This window comes from Gavia stellata, chromosome 3 (assembly GCF_030936135.1).
Source record: "Gavia stellata isolate bGavSte3 chromosome 3, bGavSte3.hap2, whole genome shotgun sequence".
Lineage (NCBI taxonomy): Eukaryota > Metazoa > Chordata > Aves > Gaviiformes > Gaviidae > Gavia > Gavia stellata.
Window position 1 is genome coordinate 37,168,910 of NC_082596.1, and position 24,641 is coordinate 37,193,550.

A 24,641-nucleotide genomic window follows, 5' to 3' on the forward strand; every position below is an offset into this window, starting at 1 on the left:
GTTGGTAGCAAGTCTTGGCTGTCAGCAGGTGCATGTTTTATTTGTTCTAAACCACAACAGATTTGGAAGACCTATTGTACCTGTTGGTTTTGCTAACAACAGGGTTAAACATCCATCCCTTACACTGCTGTACTAAAATTTATCTTTAACTTCATATTAATTTAATTGTAAGGACCTGTTTTAATCACAGGGAAAATAAGGATAAGATGTTTTTTTCCTGGCTTATCTTGCATGATTGACTATTACAGCAAACATGACATGTAAAATCACCCGTCTGTTCCGATATTCCATTTAATTTAGTTTTCCTATGCAGTAAAACCATTGCATATTAACAATGAAAGATTGTGGAACTAAATTAATAAACCGTGGTCTTTTTGCACCAAGAAACTTAAAAGGACTGAAAGTTGTTATATGCTTACTGTGAAAAGACTACAGATAGTTTCTTTGTGTCTTTATCTCCTTAAGGAAATGCAATTAAGTTACTTCATCTTTACAGAACCCCTTTATACAACCTCTTCAAAAATGCTTTTCCATTGCCAAATAATACTAAAAATGGCAATGCTGATGAAGAGTTTATTAGTCGATTAGGTTTAGAAATGTAATTGTCTGTGTTTATTAAAGAATAAAACCGAAGAATCCTCAAAATAGTGAGTGTTTCCAGCTGAAGAGAGTGAGTAAAATTCATCATGCAGCTGCCTCTGAGGAATATTTTAACATATTTCTTGGTTAAAGCAGAAAGTAGATAGGAAGAGAGGGTAAAAAAATAGTCAGGAGAGAGCTGACAACAGCTCAAAGAACACAAATGTGTTTTCCATTCCACTATATAATCTATCTGTTTTCTTGTTTTCACTTCCAGCATGTTATCCATTTATTTGTTCCCCCATTGTATCAATAGTTCTGAAGAAAAGTTGTTTATTGTGGTTGCATGCGTCTGGGGACATAATTTTTAAGAAATTATTGCAAAAGTGGAAGATTCTAAAATATTTAAGTGGCTTGGTGCATTAACTTGCTCAAAAGCTTGCTGCTGCTTACCTACAAGATTATTTTATTAGTAGAATAGAAAGAAATAGGAGACTGGCATATAGAGCCCTGTGTTACTCTAGGCTCAGATGACCACTTGTGTGGTCAACCCAAGCAGCAGCTGTGAGGAAACAGCACAGAGCACTTCCTTGCCAAATAAGTTACTGTAGTAGGAAAATAGTAGGGAAAACTGAAGATTATTGTGGGATGCCAGTAACTCTCATAATCTCTTGCTTGCCATCTCTGCCTTTGAAAGTTTTCTCCTTAGGACTCTGATAAACATTTTGCCATGGCTTTGGTTTTGCAATCCCTTTCAATTGATGTAAGTGTGGACCGCTGCCAAGTAGAACGGTTTAGCCAAACCCACACCCTTCTGCCAGCTCTAAACGCCACGTGGTTTCATGGTGGGCCAGTTCAGGGGACTGATGTGGCTAGCATCTTTTTTTTTCTCTTGCATTAAGTTTCAGCCAACTCAGTTCTCTGGTCCAGCTCTTCATATCCTCAGACAGTACAGGGAGCTGTCATGGTGTAGAGAGGACTAAACCAAAGAGGCTATGCTTACATTGGCTTCAAGCAGTGATGAAATGCAGTCTAAGACACTAATCCATAGCAGAGATGCTGATAGAAAATTGTATTAGAGCCTCAATTAATTAAATCTTGTAAATCATTGTTAGTTAAACTAAATACTCGTCAGCAGGAAAATGTCATGAACGTTACAAAAGCACATGGAAAGGAGGGAGCTCTCCAAAGAAAGTGAGTTAACAAGAGGAACCAAGAATGATCAGAAACAAAAAGGCAGCAATGATAAAAAACAAAGTCAGAGATTAGAATTTGTCACAATTAACAGGAGAAAGAAAGACGTAGTTTATCTTAATTTAGAGGCAGTCAGGAAAACTATATATTTGTACATTTATTTGTGGGTTTTATTATTTTGTAATTTAAAATTAGAACAGAGAATTTGGCAACCATTAGCTCAGCCACTCTGCTTGTGTGTTGTGCTTTCACTATCTCTCCCCTTTAGCAGAATCATTAACTTAGTTTGAGGAGGACCTCTGGAGCTTGTGTAGTCCCACCTCCCGCTGCAAGTAGGTCCAGCTGAAGCAGGTGGCTCAGGTCCAAGTCCAGCCAAGGTTTGAATATATCTGTGGAAGGAGATATCACAGGCTGATATGTATCTGTAGCCTGTGTACTTGAGAACTGCCTGCTAAGACCAACATGCAAGTTCTACAGTATACAAGTTTGGTCATATCAAAAATGCCACATGCCTGTATACACTTGCTACAGCAGCTCCTCCTTGTTAGACCGTTTTGCAGTGAGCTCGGTTCAGGTTTAGTATGGATCCACTCGCTTGTACTTAACCCACAATGAATCATGGGTTGCCTGTTTTTCTGACTTGTTTCTGTCCCTGGAGATGCAATAACTAACAACTGTTTTAGTGATTTCCCACCAATCCTTACAGATGTGAATAAATCAGGCAAAGCTGCAGAAGTCTGTATGGGTTAATTGTTAATTGAATGTTGAGACTAAAAGCTTTTGGTGCTTTAAGTTTAAATGTATCTCCCTTTATCTGCTCATACGACATAAAGTTAGAGGGATATATTGTGAAATATTCTTACCATCCACAATCATGTTTGCATCTTAAGGAAAAGAAAGTTTGCGTGAGAAGTTCTTACTGATACTCGAATTTTTACTTTATCCTCATCAGGAAGAGGTGATGTAGTATTAGGCTTAGGCTTCAGATAACATACAGCAGATATCTTGGAAAGAATGCTTCAGTTAGGTTGTCACAGTCACAAGAGAGAAGGGGGGGAAACCAATCAGCAGAAATGACTAATTTAGACACTTCCTGGCAGAAACTTTAAATCCTTTGGAATACCATGGAGCTGAAGTGAAGAGGTGAAAGTCTGGTCCCTGTAACCTGGATCACGCGTGGACTGAATTAAACTGGTGTCAAATAAAAAACAATGAAAGCAGTCCTGGGAGTAGGGACTAAAGCTGCACCATCCTCAATGCTCACTGCCTGCTCTCAGCTCCCTTTGCCCTTCTTTGCTTTTAACCCCTCACATTCCTGGCTGCATGGGGCCTCAGTTCTATGAAAATGCGTTGCTGGGGACACGGACAGAGCCTTTCTCTTTCTTTCTGCCAGTGTTTTCCTTGCCTTATGTCGGCACATCTTACGATGTTTTCTTGGGATCAGTCTCCCTGTGCTGCACAGAGGAGTGAACATGCTCTAGATTTAGCAGAACCAGCTTCTGGTCCAGGTTTCCAACTTCATAGGCTGGCAGATAGGTAGCAACCATTATGTTTGTTTGTTTGGGGTGGGGTTGCAGTGGTTTGTTTTCATGTGTGTGTTTCATTATTTTGCAAGGGGTGCACCTTTCTGTGCTTTTACACTGGTTTGATGTCAGTAAGATTAGATACTCAATCTGAAATGTGTCCTTTTGCTATTACAGACAAGAATATAAGAAGTGGGATGGATGCAGAAAGATTCAGCTATGTCTTCTGAAGGAAATACTTATTTTCTTGATATCTTGTTGTTAATCTGATTGTTTGGTATTGTGTTTCTCTTTCTCTCTCCGTTTTTTTTTTTTTTCCACTTTAGGCCCTAGATGGGTTCTTCTTTGTAGTGAACCCAGAAGGTAATGTTGTGTTTGTTTCTGAGAATGTGACGCAGTACCTAAGGTACAACCAAGAAGAGCTGATGAACACAAGCATATATAGCATCCTGCATGTAGGGGACCACAATGAATTTGTCAAAATCCTGCTGCCAAAATCTTTAGGTATATACCTTTTCCTCATATCATACCATTACTTATTTAACTTCGGTTTCATAAATCAGCATTTCAATAACTTAAGTTAATGTCCTTCCACTACTTACAGTTTCATCATATACACTCTGTTTATTTTTAATGTATGTATGGGCTGTATGAATGCTTACTATTATTCTCAAAAGCATCCTCCACCCTTTTCAGATTCTCCTTAGTTAAAACTGCTCTTAGTAACTCATGATAACTGATATTTTTAATGGATCTCCAGAGTGAATCACTAAAAGACAGCATTAGCTATATGAACTCTCTGTTAGTTCCCTGTCTAGGCTGGTTATTCTAAGAATGGCTCAAGAAAGGGGGAATATAAAAGACAAATCAAAACTCCTTAAGCTACAATTTTTATTTCGATGTTTTTAGTCCCATGAATATTTACCTTTATCTTTCAAAAACTGTTTTTGTTAGTTGCAGACTTTTTTGCATTTGTATTAATATGGTTTTAATGTCATTGGGTTTTGGAGGAGACGAAAAGAAAGAGAAAGTCAATACTAGGCACCTCATTTACTCACAGCAGTTTAAAGACTATTATGCAATTCACTTCAGCATTTTATGACTTTATTTATAAACCCCTGAAGAATCAAAAATGTAACACTTTTAATGGCTAAACCACATAAATTACTGCCTTTATTGCATTTTATGACTGAAGAGGGCAAGTGAAGTGTATTTTAAATATGACCCCGTGGTGTTACATTAATTCGCTCTGACTGATGCCCAGTACCTATATTTGTGCATCTCAGGATTTTGTTTCCTTTTTTACTTAAGCACTGTGTTAGGCTTTAGTTTTATCCATCACTGCATCCAGGTCATTCTCATCCATTCAGTCTTTTCCATTGTAGCTGGGACTATGTGTTTCAATATATTCCCAATTGCATTGCTTCCTGTTTTTATAAATACCTGTTAGGTTTTTTTCTTTCTATTTCTAATCTGGACACAGATTTTTATACAATGCTGCCATCTCTTTTGTATTAATCACTTTTAAATTCAATGGACAGATCCTACATACTGTCTTATTTCTTCCAGGCATATAAATTAACTTGATCTACCCAGTGAGGCTTTTCACTGTGCTGTATAACTTTTGCATGCACCAATATTTAGACTTTTATCCTGCTTTTCTACTATGTCGTTACGAGTCACTTGAAAAAAGCATGACAGCTGAACAGATTAGCCGTGCTCTTAAAATATGAGAATTTTATAAATTACCTTGTTATGTGCTTACCTTGGTTTGGGCTCTAATATTAAAAATAGATTGTTGTTGTTAAACAAGCTTGTTTCCCGACCAGTTTGCAAAGCACCTTGATTAATTTCCTGTGGATAAGCAGCAGAAATGACTGCTAGCAGATTTATCTCACTATATGAACTTTGCTTTGCTCAGTGAATGGGGGATCTTGGTCTGGTGACACTCCTAGGCGTAATAGCCATACCTTTAATTGTCGGATGCTGGTAAAACCTCTTGCTGATTCTGAGGAAGGCCATGATAATCAGGAAGGACATCAGAAATACGAAACTATGCAGTGCTTTGCTGTTTCTCAACCAAATTCCTTCAAGGAGGACGGTGAAGGTAATTACTGCTTTCAGTTTGTGTTAGTATTTTCTCTTTCCGTGCTCTTGCGGGACAGCAGTTTTGGTGCAGTTGATAAAGTGAGGTAAAGTTGATAAAGTGGCTTCTGAATCCTGAAAAATGGAAAAATTGTAAGTTTTTTTCATTTAACTGTAGAAGTGTACTTGCATCTTGGATTATGAGTGTATATGCTCGCATGCACCTATTTGTTAAACCAATATAATTGAAATTGAGAGTAACTCTTCACATTGAAGAGATATCCTAGTTTTATATCACTGCAATTGTAAGAAGAATTTAGCTGACTGAGAGCAACGTTTCAAATTTTTGAGTTCTTGGAATTTGAAGACAATTGTGGTTCACCATTTCCTTTACCATTTACTACTTCAGCAGGTAAATTTCCTCAGATTGTATTTTTAAGTATTCAGATAAGTAAAAATGGCTTATTATGAAGCTGCTTTCTCAGGGACAGCAAGCATTTGGGGCATGTTTAAGAAATGTGGCTTAGAAGGTACGAAATGGTGGGTGTTGAAGAAATGTGCTCTCTGTGCATGCAGTATATCCTTTTTTATTACTTGTCTCCTGAGTGGTTGAGCTGCTACAGGTATATGCATAAACACTTGCCAATAATTATGGGCTGTGGTGGAGTCCTTGATAATTTTTCTTCTAAAAAAGAAAACAAACCCACCTCTCCTGTGTTGTTTAATATTGCAGGAAATAATGAAGATGTAAAACCACTGAGTTCTGTCTATCCTTCTATTGGTACAAAATCTATTCCTTTAGTCCAAAAAGATTTAAAGAACTTTTTAAAAATTAATTCTTTGTGGAAACAAAATCTTCCTCTTCTATACAAATTACTGAAGTAACATTTTTCTTTAAGATTTGCAGTCTTGCTTGATTTGTGTTGCAAGAAGAGCTCCAATGAAGGAAAGACCACTTCTTCCTTCATCAGAGAGCTTTACTACTCGCCAGGATCTACAAGGTATTGTGAAATAGGAGGTTTTCTTTTTCTTTTTTTTTCCCCCCTCACAGGGGAAATTGCTGTAACAAATGTTTTATCTAATATCAGGCAAAATAACTTCACTGGACACAAGTACCATGCGAGCAGCTATGAAACCTGGCTGGGAGGATTTGGTGAGAAGATGTATTCAGAGGTTCCATTCACAGCACGAGGGAGAAATCTCTTTTGCCAAGAGGCATCACCAGGAAGGTTAGGTTTCATATTTTTAGCACTTTCTATATTTAAACTGTTTGTCGTTTGTATTTCTTGGTTGTGTTCTCTTTGTTCTGTTTACATGGAAAAATGAAGGGCTACTGACAGTCCCTTTTTCAAGCTGATTTGCCTAACACACTGGTGGCTCTCTCTAGAGAGGTTTTGCACCTTTCTCCTTGTTTGTTTTTACTCTGCTTGTTATAACTGTGCCATATTGGAGAGTGCTTTAAATCTTCAAACTGTCGCAGTTATTTTAGAAAGAAAGACTCTTGCGTGTTGCCCACAAAAACATTCACTACCCATTATTCTTCAGAACCTCAGCTTACACATTGGAGTTCATTGACCTGTATTCCTTTCCTCTACAAAAATGGACTTCTACTGTCACATTTCCTGTGAGAAACACTCAGGGTGAATTATCAAAGATGCAGCACTCGTGCTATCTGGAAACCTACATTGTTGTACTGTATCTAGCTGATAAGTATTGTAGGATGCACCACAAGCACATCTACTCAGTCAAGATTATGGTAGGTGGGATGTAGGAGAGTACATTGTGAAAGGTTCCCCATGAGGTTTCCGTGGTAGTGACTGGGTGAGGATTTTTCTTTTCATAAAACCCTGATACTGCTAATCCTAGTAACACAGATCCAAATTACTAAAAACAAGTAACCCTTTATAGTCCAAAGAAAGTCCTTTCAAAACCAAAGGAGAATAACTGGAACATTCCCAATGCAGAAGCATCATTCTTTGGGTTCATGTTTGTAGAACAGGGTTTACAGCTGGCCTGTAACAAATAGTTGCCACGGTCATTAAATAACTGGCATGCTGCCTTGGAAACTAAATTGTAACTGGCATCTCAAAGTATTCCACCAAATACACCAAAAAAAAAAAAAAAGAAAAGCTTTAGTCATGTGGCATTAGTTAAATATTCTTTAATATGTTCTGCTTTCATGAAACCTTCAGGTTTCATGTTGGGAATGTGGGGGCACAGCAATACTGTGATATTTTAGATAACAGCTTTTGGGGTATATACAGTAGGTGTGCTAAAAGTTCACAGCCTTATGCTGTGATTTCAGACAGAACTAAAGAAGGTAGTATGCAATTAAAGTTACAGCAGGGGGTTAGAGAGCAGTTTCAGGTAAGGACCTGTCTGTGCCAAAGTTGATTTAGGAGTTTCTATTATGGCATCCAGCCGCTTGTTACTTCAGTCCTCTTCAAATGATTCCTGACCAAATTAGCAGCTCCTACATCCAGTGCTGAGGTTTGAGTGGGTCCTCTCTAAGCTATCAGTGAAGTGATAAACATGTACGTGTTTTGGAGTTTACACTGTGTCATTCTGCAGGAGAGGTTTAGGATCATTGTATAAACTGTAGAATTAGTCTAAATGAGGGGACTCCTTACTTCTTATGGAAGTGAAGAGAGTGAGGGGTAAGAGGAGGAGGAAAAACCTCTGGAATTGCTTTGCTGCAAAGGATCCAGCACTAGAGAGGAATAATGGCTGAAATGTTTCCTTCCCCTGCCCTGCAGCATGGAGAAGAAAAACAAGGCATATCTTGGGCAGTAGCATCTTTGCACTTGACTGAAGAACGCCTTGCATTTTTTAAGTCACTATGGTTTGAGAATATAGAAGCAAAGAAAGTAACAGTCTCCTGCATGTAGTTCAGTGCTACAGTGCGAAAAAAAATCAGCATTAGCTTGATAAACAATAAAAAACACAAAGCTTCCAAATTAACTCTTATTATAAAGTGCAAAATATATGGTAGGTTTTTATTGGCCACAGTCAGAAAAATAGCATTTCCTCAAGAGGAATAAGGAAACATTCTTGTTTGCTTAAAGAATTAGTTTGGAAAATGATTTAAGTAGAGATTTCACTTGTATCCTGTTGGCATTGAGTACTGGAATTTCCTGATGTGGTATATGCTAAAGTTAAGAGCTTTGGACCTTCTGGTGCCCAAAGGTTAAACTGAAACAATGACATACCGAACAGTGAAATTTTGCTTTGTATTGTTTCACAGTTGTAGGTTTTTGTTTTTCTTTACATTTTTACTCTGAAAAACACCTTCTGGTTGTTTAAATTGTGCTTCCTGTTTTCTCACTGCCTAAATAATACTTTAAAACCTTGCAGAACAATATATAACAGCAGGGGGGACAGGGAAAAAAAGCGATCATAACCAGTCCTGCAAGGCTGAAAATCTGGTAGCTCTGCAGAGGAGACTATTTAATAAAGCCACACTTGGAAAACCATGTCATTTCATTACAACAGGAAATATTAGAAGACAAGCAATGAAATGAAGATCAGATGATACTATTAATTAAAAAAAAAAAAGAGAGAACCAAAACCACAGAAAATGTGTATGTATGAAAAAATAGGAAATTAAAAGTATCTGTAGTGCTTCATTCCTATTTTTTTCCCTAAACAATTATATGAAAATTTTGAAGTTAAGTATTTCCCTCCTGCCATATCTGCAATCCCAATGTAATAGCTTTTGGACTAGGAATTGAAAATGATCAGACTTGTTTCATTGATGGCGAAGAGTGAACAGTACAATAAATGTTTGCAGATCTGCTTTTTCATAACATGAATTTCATTTTTAATTAAAGAAATGTCGCAGGGGTCTACAGAACTTACAGAACTGAATTTGTTGAAGTTTAGATTTACACTGAAAACTTAAGGGCCATAGAATATGTGCATTGAAGTAAACCCTAAACTTGAAATGCAGTCATATCTAACACTGGGGAAGAATAGCACAGCCCCAGTTTTGGTTTAGGTTTGAAATTTGTTTGAACCGTATATTTTTTTATTTGTTCTTTAAAAAGTAGTAACTTCTTGTTCCACTTCTTTTTATTTCTAATTGTTCTCATGTAAGAGATTTATGTACTTTTTAAATTAAAGAAGTAATGAGAGTAACTGTTACAAGATAATTTAAGCAGGCAATAAGGAGGAAAAGATACAGGCTAATGGAAACAGATGATCTAGAAACTAAAGGCATTTATATTAATCATTGTGATGCAGATAATACAGATGAAACAATGTATGAGGAGCAAAAGGAGTTAGACAGATATTTGATGAAAAGTGAAATGGACATTGAGGACTTCTTGGTCCACTGCTGAAATATTCTGTATTTCATAGTATCTGTCCTGTTATTGCTGTCACTCCTTATAGATTTTCATTTGATCACCCTGTAGTATGTGGGATCCTTTATTTTATATGCATCCATCTATTTATTTTCAAAAAAATTTTTTTTTTTTTAAGTAATTAACGCAGTGTCTGTGGTATCAGCATTGATGGATTTAGAACATCAGATGTTGAGCAACTAAGCTACCTGTACTATAATTTCTCATTAATTTAATTCTGTTATTTTGCTTGCTTGCAGTGCTGAGGCAGGGACTAGCATTTAGTCCTGTTTATCGGTTTTCCTTGTCTGATGGCACTATCGTTTCTGCCCAAACGAAGAGCAAGCTCATCCGTTCTCAGACGACTAGTGAACCTCAGCTTGTAATCTCCTTGCATATGCTTCACAGGTAATCCTCACCAGTTTATTACATCCACAGTCTGCAGAGAGACAGGGAAAGTAAAAAGTTGCCAAAGCGAATAGATTATTTAAGGCTGATCAACATTCATTTGACCTAGAACTGATAGCATGAAGACAAAATAAGTTTTTGAATTCAATGCTTACAGCAGGAGAAGACTTTAAGATTATTTCAAGACTTACAAATGGCATGCTGGATTTTCACATCAAGATCTTCCATTAAACATACAACATTTCCTTTAATCTCGTGTTCTTAATTTCCGTATTTTAATTTCCTATATTTTGCATAGTAGGCACAAAAAACTTCCCAAATGTAATTAAATCTAGAAAACTTCGAAGGATCAAATTCCTATAGTTCACAGTCAGTCATATGTTGTGCCTGGGTCTTCTTTAAATAATATGTTATGATTATTAGAACTGCATTTTAGACAAACTGCGTATTTTAACTCCTTGTCTGACTTCATTCCTTGTCTTTTCTGGTGCTTGGAGTAGTGGCTTTCATATGTCCAATCCTGAAAAATGCCACCACTATTAGTTTTAAAGAAAAAAGGCAGAGGCAATAATACGTTAAAGTCAAGGATAAGTAATCACTGACCTCAGAACTTCAATGTAAAATTTGAATTCAGTCATTGCATGTCCTGGTATACTTGTGTCAGATTTTGTTTCAGGTTTTATTTGTTGATTATAATTATAGTGCTGTTTCCCTGTATCCACAGTATCACTTTTTTGAGAGGAAGAAAACAGCTCTAAACGTAATTAAAACTGAAAGTATTTTACAGAGATTGTAGATTTGGAAACTGACCTGACCAAAAGCTCTCTGAAATTGTTTTCTTTGGATTGCTGCTAAATTTTAAATTTTAAAAAGTACCATTAAGTTAAAAATGGTACTTGGAGATATTCTTGCTTTTTTTTTAGCAGAACACAAATGCTATTGTATTTGTAATAAGGTTTTAAAAACCCACCTCTCTTTTTAGAGTTAGTGTTCACCTTTGCCTTTATACCTAAGGTAACAAATACGGAGTAACAAGCTTCACTACTCTGTGTGCTTCAGTTCTTTCACTTCTCATGCTTTAGCAAAATGTGAAGGTTTATCTGCACTTATCCTATGCAAGTTGGAATGGTTTTCATCTCATTGAAAATACATACTAGGAATCTTCCATTAGTATTTGTTTTTGGCAGTCCAGAGTTGATTTGATTTTTCTCAGAACCTAATTTTTTTCTTCCTAATCTACTTGACTCTGTCTCTTTATAGCTTTTAGCATTTGGGAATATGTCTGATTTTTCTGATTTAAGTTTTAGCACAGAAGTAAGAAGTATGTTGCATCCTCCTGTAAACTAATTAAAATCTACTGAGGAAAAGAGAAGTGATGTCCAGGTGCTCTCATAAGAGCGCTTTTTTGTGTGTGTGTGTGTGTGTCTCTTCTGTTTTCTCGGTCTTATAGCCTCTAAAATATGAGTTTCAGCTCCTATGCGTGTGGGGTTTTTCTTCTCCTCTTTTCCTAAACGCCGATGCAGGACTGGATTGCTAACAGACTGTTCCCATTCTGAAGCAGTATCCAGTAGTTCTCTTGGCTCACATGCTTTTTTGGAGCAGTATCGAAATACTCTGGCAGTGCAGAAATGCGACTTTTTCTGCTTTCCTTTCACTATGAACTTGGTGGGCAAATAGCCCACTCTGGGCTTGTGGTGGGGCTAACTCATAGAAATTCAAAACTCCAGCAAACAGCTGTCCACAGCTGTCTTGTAAAACATGTATTTGTTTGGGTCATATGTTTCAGATGAGATTTCTCTCAGTTCTAAAGTTAGCTATTGCAGAATTGTAGGGAAAAGATATACATTAAAGGGAGAGAGTCTGAAATTGTAATCTATCTGCATTTCTAATGACTGTCATTTAAATGAAGTATAATTTTGTTTTTCCTCTCTTCCACTGATTTGTTAATGAGGTACTGAAAAAACATACTGTTAATGTGCAGTCATGTTCGGAGTTGCGTATCACTTTTGTCAAATTGTCAATTTGTTTTTAATTGTAGGTTTGTTGTGTTATTTTAAATCGAGGTTTGGGGTTTTGCTTCTTTTTCTGTAATGTAATTGCAAGTTGGCCACTGTCATTTTAGCTAATGGGTTGTTTTTCTTCCCCTTGCCACATAGAGAGCAGAACGTCTGTGGAATGAATCAGGATTTGACTGGACAAGGAATGGGGAAGATACTGAACCCGATTAGCTCCAGCAGCCCTGCCCATCAGGCCATGTGCAGTGGGAACCCAGGTCAGGATATGACCATCAGTAGCAATATAAATTTTGCCATAAATGGCCCAAAGGAACAAATGGGCATGCCAGCAGGCAGGTTTGGTGGTTCAGGGGGAATGAACCATGTGTCAAGCATACAAGCATCCACTCCTCAGGGTAGTAACTATGCACTAAAAATGAATAGCCCCTCACAAAGCAGCCCCGGCATGAACCCAGGGCAGCCAAACTCTATGCTTTCCCCAAGGCATCGCGTGAGCCCTGGAGTGGCAGGAAGTCCTCGCATCCCACCCAGTCAGTTCTCCCCCGCAGGGAGCTTGCATTCACCCGTGGGAGTCTGCAGCAGCACAGGAAATAGCCATAACTACACCAACAGTTCCCTGAACGCACTTCAGGCCCTCAGCGAGGGCCACGGCGTTTCTCTAGGAACGTCGTTGGCTTCACCTGACCTAAAAATGGGAAATTTACAAAATTCCCCTGTGAATATGAATCCTCCCCAGCTAAGCAAGATGGGAAGCCTGGACTCTAAAGACTGCTTTGGACTATATGGGGAGCAATCAGAAGGTACAAGTGGACAAGCAGAGAGCAGCTGCCATTCAGGAGAACAGAAAGATAACAGTGACAGCAGCATGCCACCGGTTGTCAGTGGCGAGAGACCTGATGGACAGAATAAACTGCACGACGGGAAAAGCCAGACAAAGCTCTTACAATTGCTGACCACCAAATCGGATCAGATGGAGCCTTCACCTTTGTCCAGTACCATGGGAGATGTTAGCAAGGACTCCACGGGAGGGTTGCCTGGGTCTGGTTCGGCACATGGAACCTCGCTCAAGGAGAAGCATAAAATTTTGCACAGACTATTGCAGGACAGTAGTTCTCCTGTAGATTTGGCCAAGCTCACAGCAGAGGCCACAGGCAAAGAACTGAACCAGGAGTCCAGTAGCACAGCTCCTGGTTCGGAGGTGACTGTTAAACAGGAGCCAGCGAGTCCTAAGAAGAATAATAATGCACTACTTCGCTACTTGCTAGATAAAGATGATACTAAAGATATTGGTTTACCAGACATACCCCCAAAACTGGAGCGGTTGGACAGTAAGACTGACCCTTCCAGTAGCACAAAGTTAATAGCTATGAGGACGGAAAAAGAAGAGATAAGCTTTGAGCCTAACGAACAGGTAAGCAAATCTTTGCATTACGTGTGAATGAGATGTTCTAGGCCTGCATTCCTGACATCTTATTTTTTTTCATGCTTCCTCCAAGAGTAATTTCTTGACACTTCAAGAGGCTGTTACATGTCTTTTGAAACCCAGTCTTCACTCAAGTTTTCCAGTTGGTGTTACTAAGTTGTGTTCATCACTCTGTCTAAAAGAACAGACTCTGCCTGGGAGGAGATGGATAACGCAGGGACTGAACGCTGGGGAACCTTTCCCAGATGGTAGTCAGACGAAGAGAAAATACTTGTAACTGTTGGTTAATGCTAACTTATTGACAGCTTTTCCCATAGGCTGTTGTTGAACTGCTGTGGACTTGATGGGCTCTTGACCTAGCCCAGCGTAGCAACTACAGTTCTCCCACGTAAAGCAGGTTCATGCTCAAGGATGAGAGTAGTTTGAGAGGACTGATACCAACTTTGCATTACTGGTCTTTGTGCTGTACTTGATCTGCAAATTAAAATCAAGGCAAATAGACTTCCCTTGCTTCTGTGCCAATTAGGGGGCTTTGGTGGTGGTGGGTTTTTGGGTCTTTTTTACGTAAAGTGTTTTTATATTCAACCCCAAGTTCCAGTGGATGATTAATTGTTCAGTGCAGAGATCATGTCTCCCCGTGGAAGGTTATCTGCACTGAATTTTGCATTCAGAATTTCTTTGCGTTCTGTGCACAATTGCTTGGTGCTCTGCTGCCCAACATACTAATAAAATGTATGTTGTTAGGACCTATGCTAAAAAGTGTTATTTCACTGGCCTTCATGCAGAATTCGCTTTCAAAAAGCACCAGGTCCACATCACCCAGAATGCTCCAGTTTTCAGAGCTTTGCAAGAGAAAGGGATGCAGCAAAAGCAATTTGGTACTTCAATATTACTGTTTATTTTATTTATAAAATGGGTAATTACAATATCAATTTTAGTTTAAGGCGTTTTCTGGGAAGTTTATAACTAGCTGGAGTTAATGATCCTTAGCTTTGTCCTACACTATCAACTCTTCCAGCTGGTCATTAATCCCTAGGCAGTGCCCTGTGCATGAAGCCTTAGTTTGTAAATCATAATCAGATCATACACTGTGCAAATGTTCATGACTCTCATTCACAGCCATATCCTTGTCTTGTAAAATGTTGTGTATTTTTAATGTGCAGAATGAGTTTGAGCTTGTTTATTTTTCTGAACCTATTGTACTTTTTTTATTGCGTGTATATAAATGCATAATTTTTTATATTTACTATATTGTATTTTGAGGCTGAGGAGGGATAGACAACGTTTACTTAGCCCTAAGTCACAGCATTGGATTTTTTTTTTTTTTACTTTGCCCTTTTGGCAGTCTCTAACCAGTAGACAGTTCTTTCAACAGTGGTTATAACCACAAAATGTAGAGGCCAAACACGCCACTACAGTGTGGACGCAGCACTGTTAAAATCTCAGTTATCCAAGCGTCTCCTAAGGTTACTTCTCTTCTTGTGTTTCAACAGCATTTGACAGCTATTGCCATTATGTAGAAGTAATTGTGGGGTTTCAATCTTTCCCATGCTTTAGGGGGAAACTGAGCCAAATTACACTGATTTCTACAGGGATTAATCCTCAAGCCTGGATGTTAGTTTAGTTCTGAATACAGCTACTATTTTGCAGTGCCTGTAGAGGGAGGGCTTAGATTTTCCGTGAGAATTTATGCTTTGTTAGGCTAGAAAAACAGATATCAAGAAATTCACAGCTAGACTGGCAAGAATAAAGTATCGTAAAAATATCTTAATAGATTTCAGTTCCTAGTTCAGATCCTACACATTGAAGTCAATACCAGATTGAAGGCAGAGATCCTTCGGTCCTCAGTATTTGATACTAGACAAGAACATAGAATTTGGTAATTACCAAAATAATTATGTCTGTCTAAGTAGATCAAAATTATGGCCTTCAGATTGTTTACTCCCAAGAATTAAATTTCCAAAAGAATTAAAATTTCCTCTTTTCATGATCTCTCTGGAGTAGACAAGAAACAGCTTAGCTTGTGAACCCGTTCGCAAAGAGCAGGTTTTGTCCCCTCTAGAAGTTAGCTCTCCAGTCCAAGGTAGTCCTAGGAGCTCCTTTTATCGTTGATGGAAAAATACAAAAATACTTCAGGATTTTTTTTATCTTACCCTAACGTGTGTCTAAAATAGGGACGGTAAGCTGCTCTCTAGTGATGTTCCCATTGGCTAGTGGTAGTCTAGATGGCTAGTTTAAACTAGCTGCCTTACTGTTTCATGACTAAAGATAGGCAAGTTGCGTCTCACCCCAAATGTAAACATGTAACTATAAGGCTGACTTGAAAGAAAGAGACTTCAGTGTCTACAAGCATTGCCAACCTCAAGCATTTGAAAACGAGATCCCCAATATTATGAACTTTATAAAGTGAATAGTCTATTCATTTTTTATTTTTAGGCTTCGTGTTTCTGAGGTCAGGGGAGGGATTTGAGGGGGCTGGAGTGTGGTCTATGGATGTATTGCCTTTTCTTAAAATATGAAGACAGAGAGTGTCTCCCGCGAGACAGGTCCAGGAGTTGGGGCTGTTCAGAAAACAGGAGTCGTGATAAAGTGGTAAGGGCTGAAGTGCTGGGGCTTCCTCAGCGCCTCGGTGAGGGGAAGCCAGTCCTGCAGCTGTGATGGAAGGCTGCTGGATAATGACAGAAAGGCTTTTGTTGCTCCCGTTGGTTGTAAATAGAGTTTCAAAACCTACTTAAAATGCAGTGGAACCTGGAGCTGAATAAACAGGAGAAGTCCAATGTGGAGTAGGAGAGGAAATGGTGGGGAATATAAAATAATGTAAGCGTTTATCTAGCTGAAGGCCAGGTCTTTAAACAAATAACCACTTTACCCCAATTATAAAATCACTCAAAATATTTAGCATCAAAAACTCTTCAGCTTTGGAAGACGGTCTCCCACAGGAAGTGCTCATTGCCTAAATTTAGATCAAAGCTGGAACTATTTAGTACAAGACTAGAACACAGATTCTTGTGCTAAATTCTTCCATCCTCCTGCATCCTCCCCCCCCGCGCTGCTTCTTCCTCCCATATGTAAAAATTAGCCGTGTGCTTGTGTTACCTGTTTTGCAGGTTTATTTAAAACTTCTCGTCCCTGAGGAATCTTGTATTTTTAAGTAATTAGTCACTGGAGTGTGCAGTTTCTCTGGAAACTGCGGCGGAGCGGCAGTGGGATGGCCTCTGCAAGGGGGATCGGGGTGTTGGGAGGCAGCAGAGCCATTACGTTTTCTCCTTTTACTTTTGGTGTGACTTTCTGAGCAGGAAATGCTTTGAAGTGCACCACTGTACTATAAATAGCAGTCTTCTAGGTAGTGTGTTTAAACATACACTTCTGCAGGGAGCAGCAACTGACAGGAAGCCTTTCTCAAATGGCAGCGAATATTTCCAGTGCCGCCGTACCTTTTTCCCTTCCTTGGTGGGATGATGGTTATCAAGCTCTATTAGGCTGATTGCTATTCCAGTTAAGGCAGCTGTGGGGGAGAAGATGAAAGAGAGACCTGCTGGGGAGGCTCAGTGGAGCTTTTCCTACAGCACCAACGGTAGTAGGACTGTTGCTATCAAGCACCACAAGTGCTCATACCGTTCTCCACTATTAAAAAGGGAAGGCAGTGAAAACATGAGTCCTGATTTGCTACAGGTCTGTTTTATAGGGTGTCCCTCAGCAGTAAGTCCGCCTTCTCCCGCTCTCCGTGCTGGCCCACCGGCAACTGTGGGGCAGCGTGGTGGGGCTTCATCCTGCGCCTTCCTTCCCTGTGCACCACTGCTTGTGCGGTCCCTCAAAAACCCGCTCGCTGTGCTTCTGGCTGCCGCCAGCACACGCTGCTGCTCATCAGGAGCAGCCCAGGTAGTGGTCAGCAGGTGGTCAAGTCTGACAAGGACCGGCTAACACCTCGGTGGAAGGAGAGTGAAAGTGTAGGGGGACCTCTGAGAAAGGTCACGCGCTGAACGATGTCAGGTATTGCCTTGCTAAAGAATCGTTTTGTTTAACCGTATTGTTTTGCACTGCAAAACTCTTCTGTAAAATTGCGTGTGGATTATTATTTTCATATTGCAGATGAAGAAATCAAGATGTAGAAATTTGAAGCAGCTTATCCTCTGAGAAAGCACTTCGTGTAGCGTGGAATAAAATCCTTATCTCCATAAGTGTTCTCTCCTCTTTTTTAGCCAGTGGACAACATAGACAGCCTGTTTGTCTGACAGGGACTTTGCAATGCCACAGTCTCCACCAGTGCTGTTCCAGAAATCATCTTAAGCATGTACCTTTTTGTCCTAAAACTCAGAAACTGTTCTGGTGTTCTTCACACACTTTATCAATTCTACTGTCCTCTTGCTTTATGTGAAAACCAGTATTTTCCCAATACTAACATATTTTCTTTACACATGCCCCTCATCTTCCAAAAACCTATTTCTTGATGTCCAGAATCCATTGAATTCATGAGGGACGGTGGTTTCTTCTTGAAATTCTATCAAAACTTTAGAATGGGAATTCCCATTTTCTGAATGTCGTCCAATTGGAGTTCTGTTTCCGGAAGTTAGTAGTAGGTTAACCTGATAATATAACAGGATTTCTAGCCAATTGGATGTTTATTGCAGTTACCAGGGAGAAAAAAAACTATGTTGATTCCACTTCTGATTTACTTTTTCCTTCTTTTTATAATCCTTTAATTTATGGCCAGTTTGGAGCAGGGATTTGGTTTTGTTTACCTTTTATGGTCAAATGTTTTGTCCATGCTACGGAGGTAGCTAATGAGCTAACTCGGGGTTTATGTAAGGCAGGTATAGTTTCCAGTTGTATCCCCACCAAAAGACATCCTGCTGTAAGGAAAAAGTCCCACATGCCTCTGTCATACATGGTCGTAAAGGAAATGTATAGACGTATACACGTATGAAGTTTGGAATACAGGGTCTCAGTGCAAGCCATGGGCATTGCTCATGATGGAAAAGAGATCTCCAGAGAGTTTAGGATCTTATCCAGTCCTTTACAATCCATGGAAGCTAGACTTTGACATAGCAACTTTTGTAAACCAAATTTCATGTTGAGGTGTAACTGCCTTTCAGTAGAGCTGAGAAAATTCTGTAAGCAATTAACACTTTAATCTGCCTTTCTCTACATGATAGTTATAAGTACTTCAAAAGTAGGTACTTTTTCAAATGCAAAAATATTTCTAAGCACAATTTGTCTTATGGTTTCTGGCATTCAGTGTCCCAGTTCTATGGGAGACTGCTGTAATTGCATTGGTTAGAAATAGTGAAAGTATGTGCACGAGAACTTTCTTGTGATGCTTAGCACTTTATCAGGCTTTGTTTTGTTTTTTTTTTTTAATTCATGACAAATAATTGTTTTACAGGGAGGTTAGGGTGTGCCTTCTATTTACATAAAGTTCAATTTAGACCATTAACAAAATAAATATAGAATATAAATAAAAGAAAAATCCCATTAAAATAACCAAGTAAATATTTTAATGCTAGTTTCTGTACATATGGTGCCATTTGAGGGTGGGTCTGGAAAGACTTAGGCTAACATCATAGCTTGGTGTTAATTCTAAAGCTATCTTGGAGCTTTTGCAGCAGTTGAGAACCCTCATCTCATCCAAAAATAAAGATGAAATATTTTATATTGATTATGTTAAGCAAGGAAAAGGAAGGTTATGTATTTGTGTTGTTATAATACAGCTGTTGTATTTGGCCTTTCTTTGCCTTCCTGAGAGGAATTAAAAGCTTCTTGGGGAGTCCAGTTTTCTGACACATTTGGATCAATATGTTCTTCTCCGGCTTTGTTTTGGGTTTGGTGTTTTTTTTTTTTTTTTACATCTGATGTTTAAACAAAGAATTGCAGTAGCCAGAATGTTAAAAAAGGTGGCGGGGGGGGGGGGGGGGGGGGGTGCGCGGGGGGAGATACAAAGTCCTGCACAAAACCGAACAAAAAAAATCCTGCAACATATAAAACTTTCCTTCACTGTTGTCTCAAATATGTTTAATGAAGGCCATATGTCTTAATTCCCCCAAAGAGTATTGAATCATCCTTCTATAATTTATGATACCCTACATCAGCCTCTTCTACTGGCTCTTGCAGTCGTCTTGTACCAGATCTCCCAGCGCTCAAAATGCGGCTCCCTATAAACATCGCTCGCGACTGTCTCTCAGAGCACCTTTTTGAATCTGCTTATCACCTGTCCGCACAATGATTTAGGCTTCTTATAATCACATTTGATTCCTCCTGGCTCTACCTTGTCTGTTGGTGTGCTGTGTTCACCCAACTGCTTGTAAGTGCCTGGAAGACAGCAAGTCAGGAGGGGGATTTGTCAAGAGCAGGTAATGTCAGACCAGCCTGTTTTCCTTCTGCAAGAGGGTAGCAGGCTTTTTGGCGTAAGAGAAGCAGCATATGCCACGTGTCTTGGTTTGAGTAAGGCTCTTTGGCGCTCTGCGCATGGCATTCTCGTAAGCGGATTAGAGATGCATGGTCAAGATGAAACTGCTGTGAGTGGCTAGGAAGCTGTTTGGAAATCCTTACACACAAAGTAGTTATTTAAGGATTCACTGTAAAAATGGAGGTGCTGCAGGAGCTCATGCAACATCTAGAGCTGCTGAGTGTTTGAAAAGAGCGTGTGCTTGGAAAAGCTGCACTTGAAGGTCTGCAAATACACTGGAGGATAGATTTCAAATTCAGCTGTAAACAGGAGGTATGGAGAAAAAATCTTAGGAGAACATTCAGGATGAACAAATGCTATTTATTATAATTAGTCAAGAATAATGTCACAGATTTCAAAAAAAAAAAAGGGGGACAACCAGCTAGATAGAACTTTTTCAGAGCTGTGTCTAGGGATCATAGTGAGCACAAGATGAGTGAGAGTCAGTACTATCATGTAATTAAAAAGATCACAGGCTTTTCTGGAATACGCCGTCAGAGCGTACTATGTGTAAAGTAAATTTTCTGCTTTACTCGGCAGTTGTAAGGCTTCATCTTAAGTCCTGTTCTGGACACGGCACTTCAGCAAAAGTGTGGATCAACTGAAGGCAGTCCACAGGAGCAACAAGAGTAATGAGAAGTCTAGAAAACAGGTTATATGGTGAAGAAAATTCAACAAGTTGAGATTGCTTATTAACTTCAGCTTAAAACCCGAAAAGGCACATGTTTTCAATTACAGAAAAGGCTAGAAAAAGAAAGGGAAACACAATTTGTTCTCCAGATTCAAAACACAACAGGAAGGAAGGGCCTAAATTTCAGTGAGGGAGATTTTGCATTGACACTGAGGAAAAAAAACTCAAATAGTATGGATGGCAGAGTGCTGAAACCAATTCCCCAGGGAAGCTGTGGATTTTCTGTCACTGGATGTCTTCAACAAGAGGCTATATGAACTTCTGTAGGGAATGGCATACACTGATTTTGCCTTGAGGCTTTAAATTTCTTCCAGTCCTCTGATTCTGTGATTTCCTATCATTTTCCCAGTAACACCAGCCTCCAGATCACCCACATGCTGCCTTTTAACGGAGCAACCTCCTTCCTTCCTCTTTTACACCATATATTCCAATCTGTAAGACTAGGAGGTGACGTGGAAGGAGTAAAGAGTAATACTGTGTTTATCTGCAGTCAATCATCCAAAAAAGGTTTGTAGAGATGTAACCTCAAGGCATCTTAGCTACCTTTGAATAAAATAGTTGGGCTTCCCAGGAGCAGGTTAGCTGTGACAGCAGGAGTTTAGTATGGACTAATGTGCAGTGCTTCCTAGCAAGGCTGTGAGAGCCTTGGTAGGTAGTTTAAAGCCATCTCAGGTATTTCTTCGTTGTCCTGTGATCTGCGGCGTAAGCTTGCTCTCAATAAGTAACAAGTTCACGATGTGGCGGTAGGACAAAAAAAAAAAAGAACAGGAAGAATTGTATTTCAGTTGTGTGCATGTTTGTGAGGTTATTTCTCAGTTCCCCATCCTTCATGGCTGGCTGCTCACACTCTGCCTCTCTTCCGTCATTGCACATTTCCTAATGAAGGCGCTGATGTTGAGTAGGTTTTTGTTATAAATACTGTCATGAAATGTTTCCTGTGCAACTTGGTGGTAACGGAGACTGGACTGCCTCTTGGTAATTATTACCCAAGAGAGTTTTACGCTATTCAAATGTTTAGGATTGAAGAATATACTTGTAATAATTTCCAAATGTCAGTCAGAAAAATATTTTAATTCTGAGGGTTTATAGACAGGGAAGCTGACCAAAAAAAAATACTGGTGAAAATCAACATTTTTAAGAAAAACATGCAGGTTAGTATAGGATTAGCTTAATTTTTTCCCCATCTTTATTTCATGATAATTTTCTACCGAATTGAGTGTAACTAGATTTCTCTTTTTTTTCATACTGTAGAGAAGTTAATTTTCAATTATTTGTGAAGTTGTGAGCAAAATAAATGCCTAAATCTAGTAACTAGTTGACAGGTTTTAATTTGAAGTGTATTAATTTTAATACACTTCATTGAAATGTATCTTTCTTGCCAGTTAACTTATATAGAGTTATTCAGTGTTAAGGTTTTGAACGTAACAAAGAAAATGCGTATGGGGAATTGTTTTAGCCATGAAGCAACTTTTCCATCGTATGCTTTTAATCAAGTCATAAAGAGACTAGAAATATGACTATGCTGAAAGGAATATTGGTTATACCTACATAAACCCCCTTCTTCATCACAGTTAGATCTCTTCCCCTGCCAAATTATCCCTGCTGTCTGCATCGATCACAGTGCACAGGGAAAATCTCCCCTTTGCCCATGATATGGATCGTGTGGATTCGTACGTCCCGATGCCGGGGTTTTGAAGGGGTGCCAGTGCCACACCGGGCTCCCCAAATGCAAGGCAGACGAGCCCTGGGAAGCCTGCACAGTCCCGCTTCGACAACTGTGTGAGCTTCCTCCACATCAGGCTTCTTGCAGGAAGCATCCGAAGCCGGTGCAGGCGTAACAGTTCCGGGCTGCCTGGCTCTGCATGAGCAGGATGCCGACAGCAGGCGAGCAGCGACGTGTACTGTGGGTTTGTGTTTTTTTTATTGCAGCCAGGCAGTGAATTGGATAACTTGGAGGAGATTCTGGATGACCTGCAGAACAGCCAGTTACCGCAACTTTTCCCAGATAGCCGCCCAGGCGCGCCAGTGGGCTCGGTCGACAAGCAAGCCATCATCAATGACCTCATGCAGCTCACCAGTGACAGCAGCCCCGGCGCGGCTGTGGCCACCCAGAAACCAGCAATGAGGATGTCACAGAGCAGTGAGTCTGCCTTCCGTGCGCGCGTAGTCAAAGCTCGCGAACCCCCAAAGTGGTGGTCGTGGTGCCCCTGGGTCGGCCGGGGAGGAACCGGGCAGCTCTTCGTCCTGGTGTGGTCTTGCGTGATGACATAGCGCCATCTGCGGTCGTCCCATTTCGAAAGGCATGTGGAGGTTATCTCTAATTCACTCAGCGCCCTGGAAGTCCCTGTCCTCTGAGGAGTTTTAAGGGGCACCCTGAAAATAAATGAAACGGCCCCGGCTGTGGTTATAGGTGGTGCTGCTGTTGCGGGGGCTTTGGGACGGAGAGCACGTGCGTTTTGTTTTGTGACGCAGATCGCTCCTTTCCAGCAGCTTTTTCGGTAAAAGGGACGAGAGAGCCTTTTCTACGCGTGGAGGAGAGTCGTCTTCTAAAACCACAACTTTACTAGAAAGGCGTATGATTAAGAGGAATGACCAAGTTTAATTTGAAATTGTGGCTTTTAATTGAGTCACTTCCAGCTGACAGTGTTCCTTAACTTTATTAATTAACTTACAAATCAGCGTTGAAATGTTGGTCTACCACCATAGAATAATGGAAAGCAAAGCAAGACAACAGTCTGATCAGCTACAAATGTTGAAGAAAATAGCATAAAAAGCCACTGCTTCATTTTTTTTCTCCTGTTGGCTAGGACGGCAGCATCTGTTTACTTCCTTAAATGTACACTGGTGGTTTTTAATAAAACATAGGGGTTAGGTAATATTTTCAGCCATTCTGATGATATTAAAATAACATCATGCCACTTTCAAATTAACTCAAATGATTATTTTGAAATGTTTGAATAAATATTAATATTATTATTAATAATAAATATTAATGATTAAATTAGTCGTAAAACCACTACACATCCTTAAATTATCATTGGTTGCTCAGAGAAAGATGCTTGGATTTAATGTACTCATTTTTGTAAGTGGGGGCGGTACTAACAGCAGCAGCACTTGAATCAAAAGGAAATCTCTGTCCATCTGAAATCTTTAGCATATTCTTTCTGAAGGAAGGTCTGCTGGTTCCTTCCACTGTAGCCTCCTGGCTTTCCAGAGTTAACCTGGCTTTAAATCTGCTTTCAAAGCTACCTGCAATACAATAACAGTGTGATTGTAAATGAGAGTGTTGTAGTGGTTAGCAGCAGTTCCATAAAAGCAGCGTCCTGTTTCCCATGTAAATTAAAACCCTTAAACTTTTTCCCCCAGCTCAGTCTTGTGTCTTTGCCTGATTCCCCTAGGGAACTTTTGCCTTGGTTTCAGTAGAAGAGCATACAGAGAACAGGTGCACAGAAATAGTGGGTGGCTTCTTATATGCTCACAGAAAAGCAATGTGGAATGAATGTCAAATCATATACAATTCCAAAGGAGGTTTGGGATTTTAATTTTTTTTTTTCTGAAGAAGTAACCAGCTTCCATTTTACAGGGTTTACATGAAAATACTTGAAATATTTTTACCTGTCTAAAGAAAAATATATAAGACTTGAAAGCTGCTAGATTTGCCAAATTGCTGGAGTTTGTTGCATGGGGGACAGGGAGCCTCCTCCAGTCCCATCCTGACCAAGAGCAGAATGTGTGATCTGAGCACCATCACATCTCATCAGTTGTGTTGTTTGTGCTGCATTTCCAGCTTTCCTTGTAGGATCAGTGGGGTGCTGGCAAAGCTTCCCATATAATAACTTACTCATCTATGTGTTTTTTCAGACTTCTGGGGCATACTGCCACTGAAGGTTGGTTTTGGTTTAATCCTTAGACTTTATGATGCCCCTAAGCTTGGGAAG

At 39.6% G+C, this 24,641-nt stretch overlaps 1 protein-coding gene across 1 annotated transcript in view; it reads left to right on the top strand.

The window, feature by feature from the left end:
* NCOA2 (nuclear receptor coactivator 2) overlaps positions 1-24,641 on the top strand; it is a 120,689-nt gene that overhangs the window by 69,139 nt on the left and 26,909 nt on the right. Inside the window, exons 5-11 of the mRNA XM_059836016.1 lie at positions 3,623-3,800; positions 5,218-5,403; positions 6,281-6,382; positions 6,470-6,610; positions 9,985-10,132; positions 12,289-13,558; positions 22,633-22,843. Coding sequence (XP_059691999.1) covers positions 3,623-3,800; positions 5,218-5,403; positions 6,281-6,382; positions 6,470-6,610; positions 9,985-10,132; positions 12,289-13,558; positions 22,633-22,843 — 2,236 coding nt within the window. The remainder of the gene's footprint in view (positions 1-3,622; positions 3,801-5,217; positions 5,404-6,280; positions 6,383-6,469; positions 6,611-9,984; positions 10,133-12,288; positions 13,559-22,632; positions 22,844-24,641) is intronic.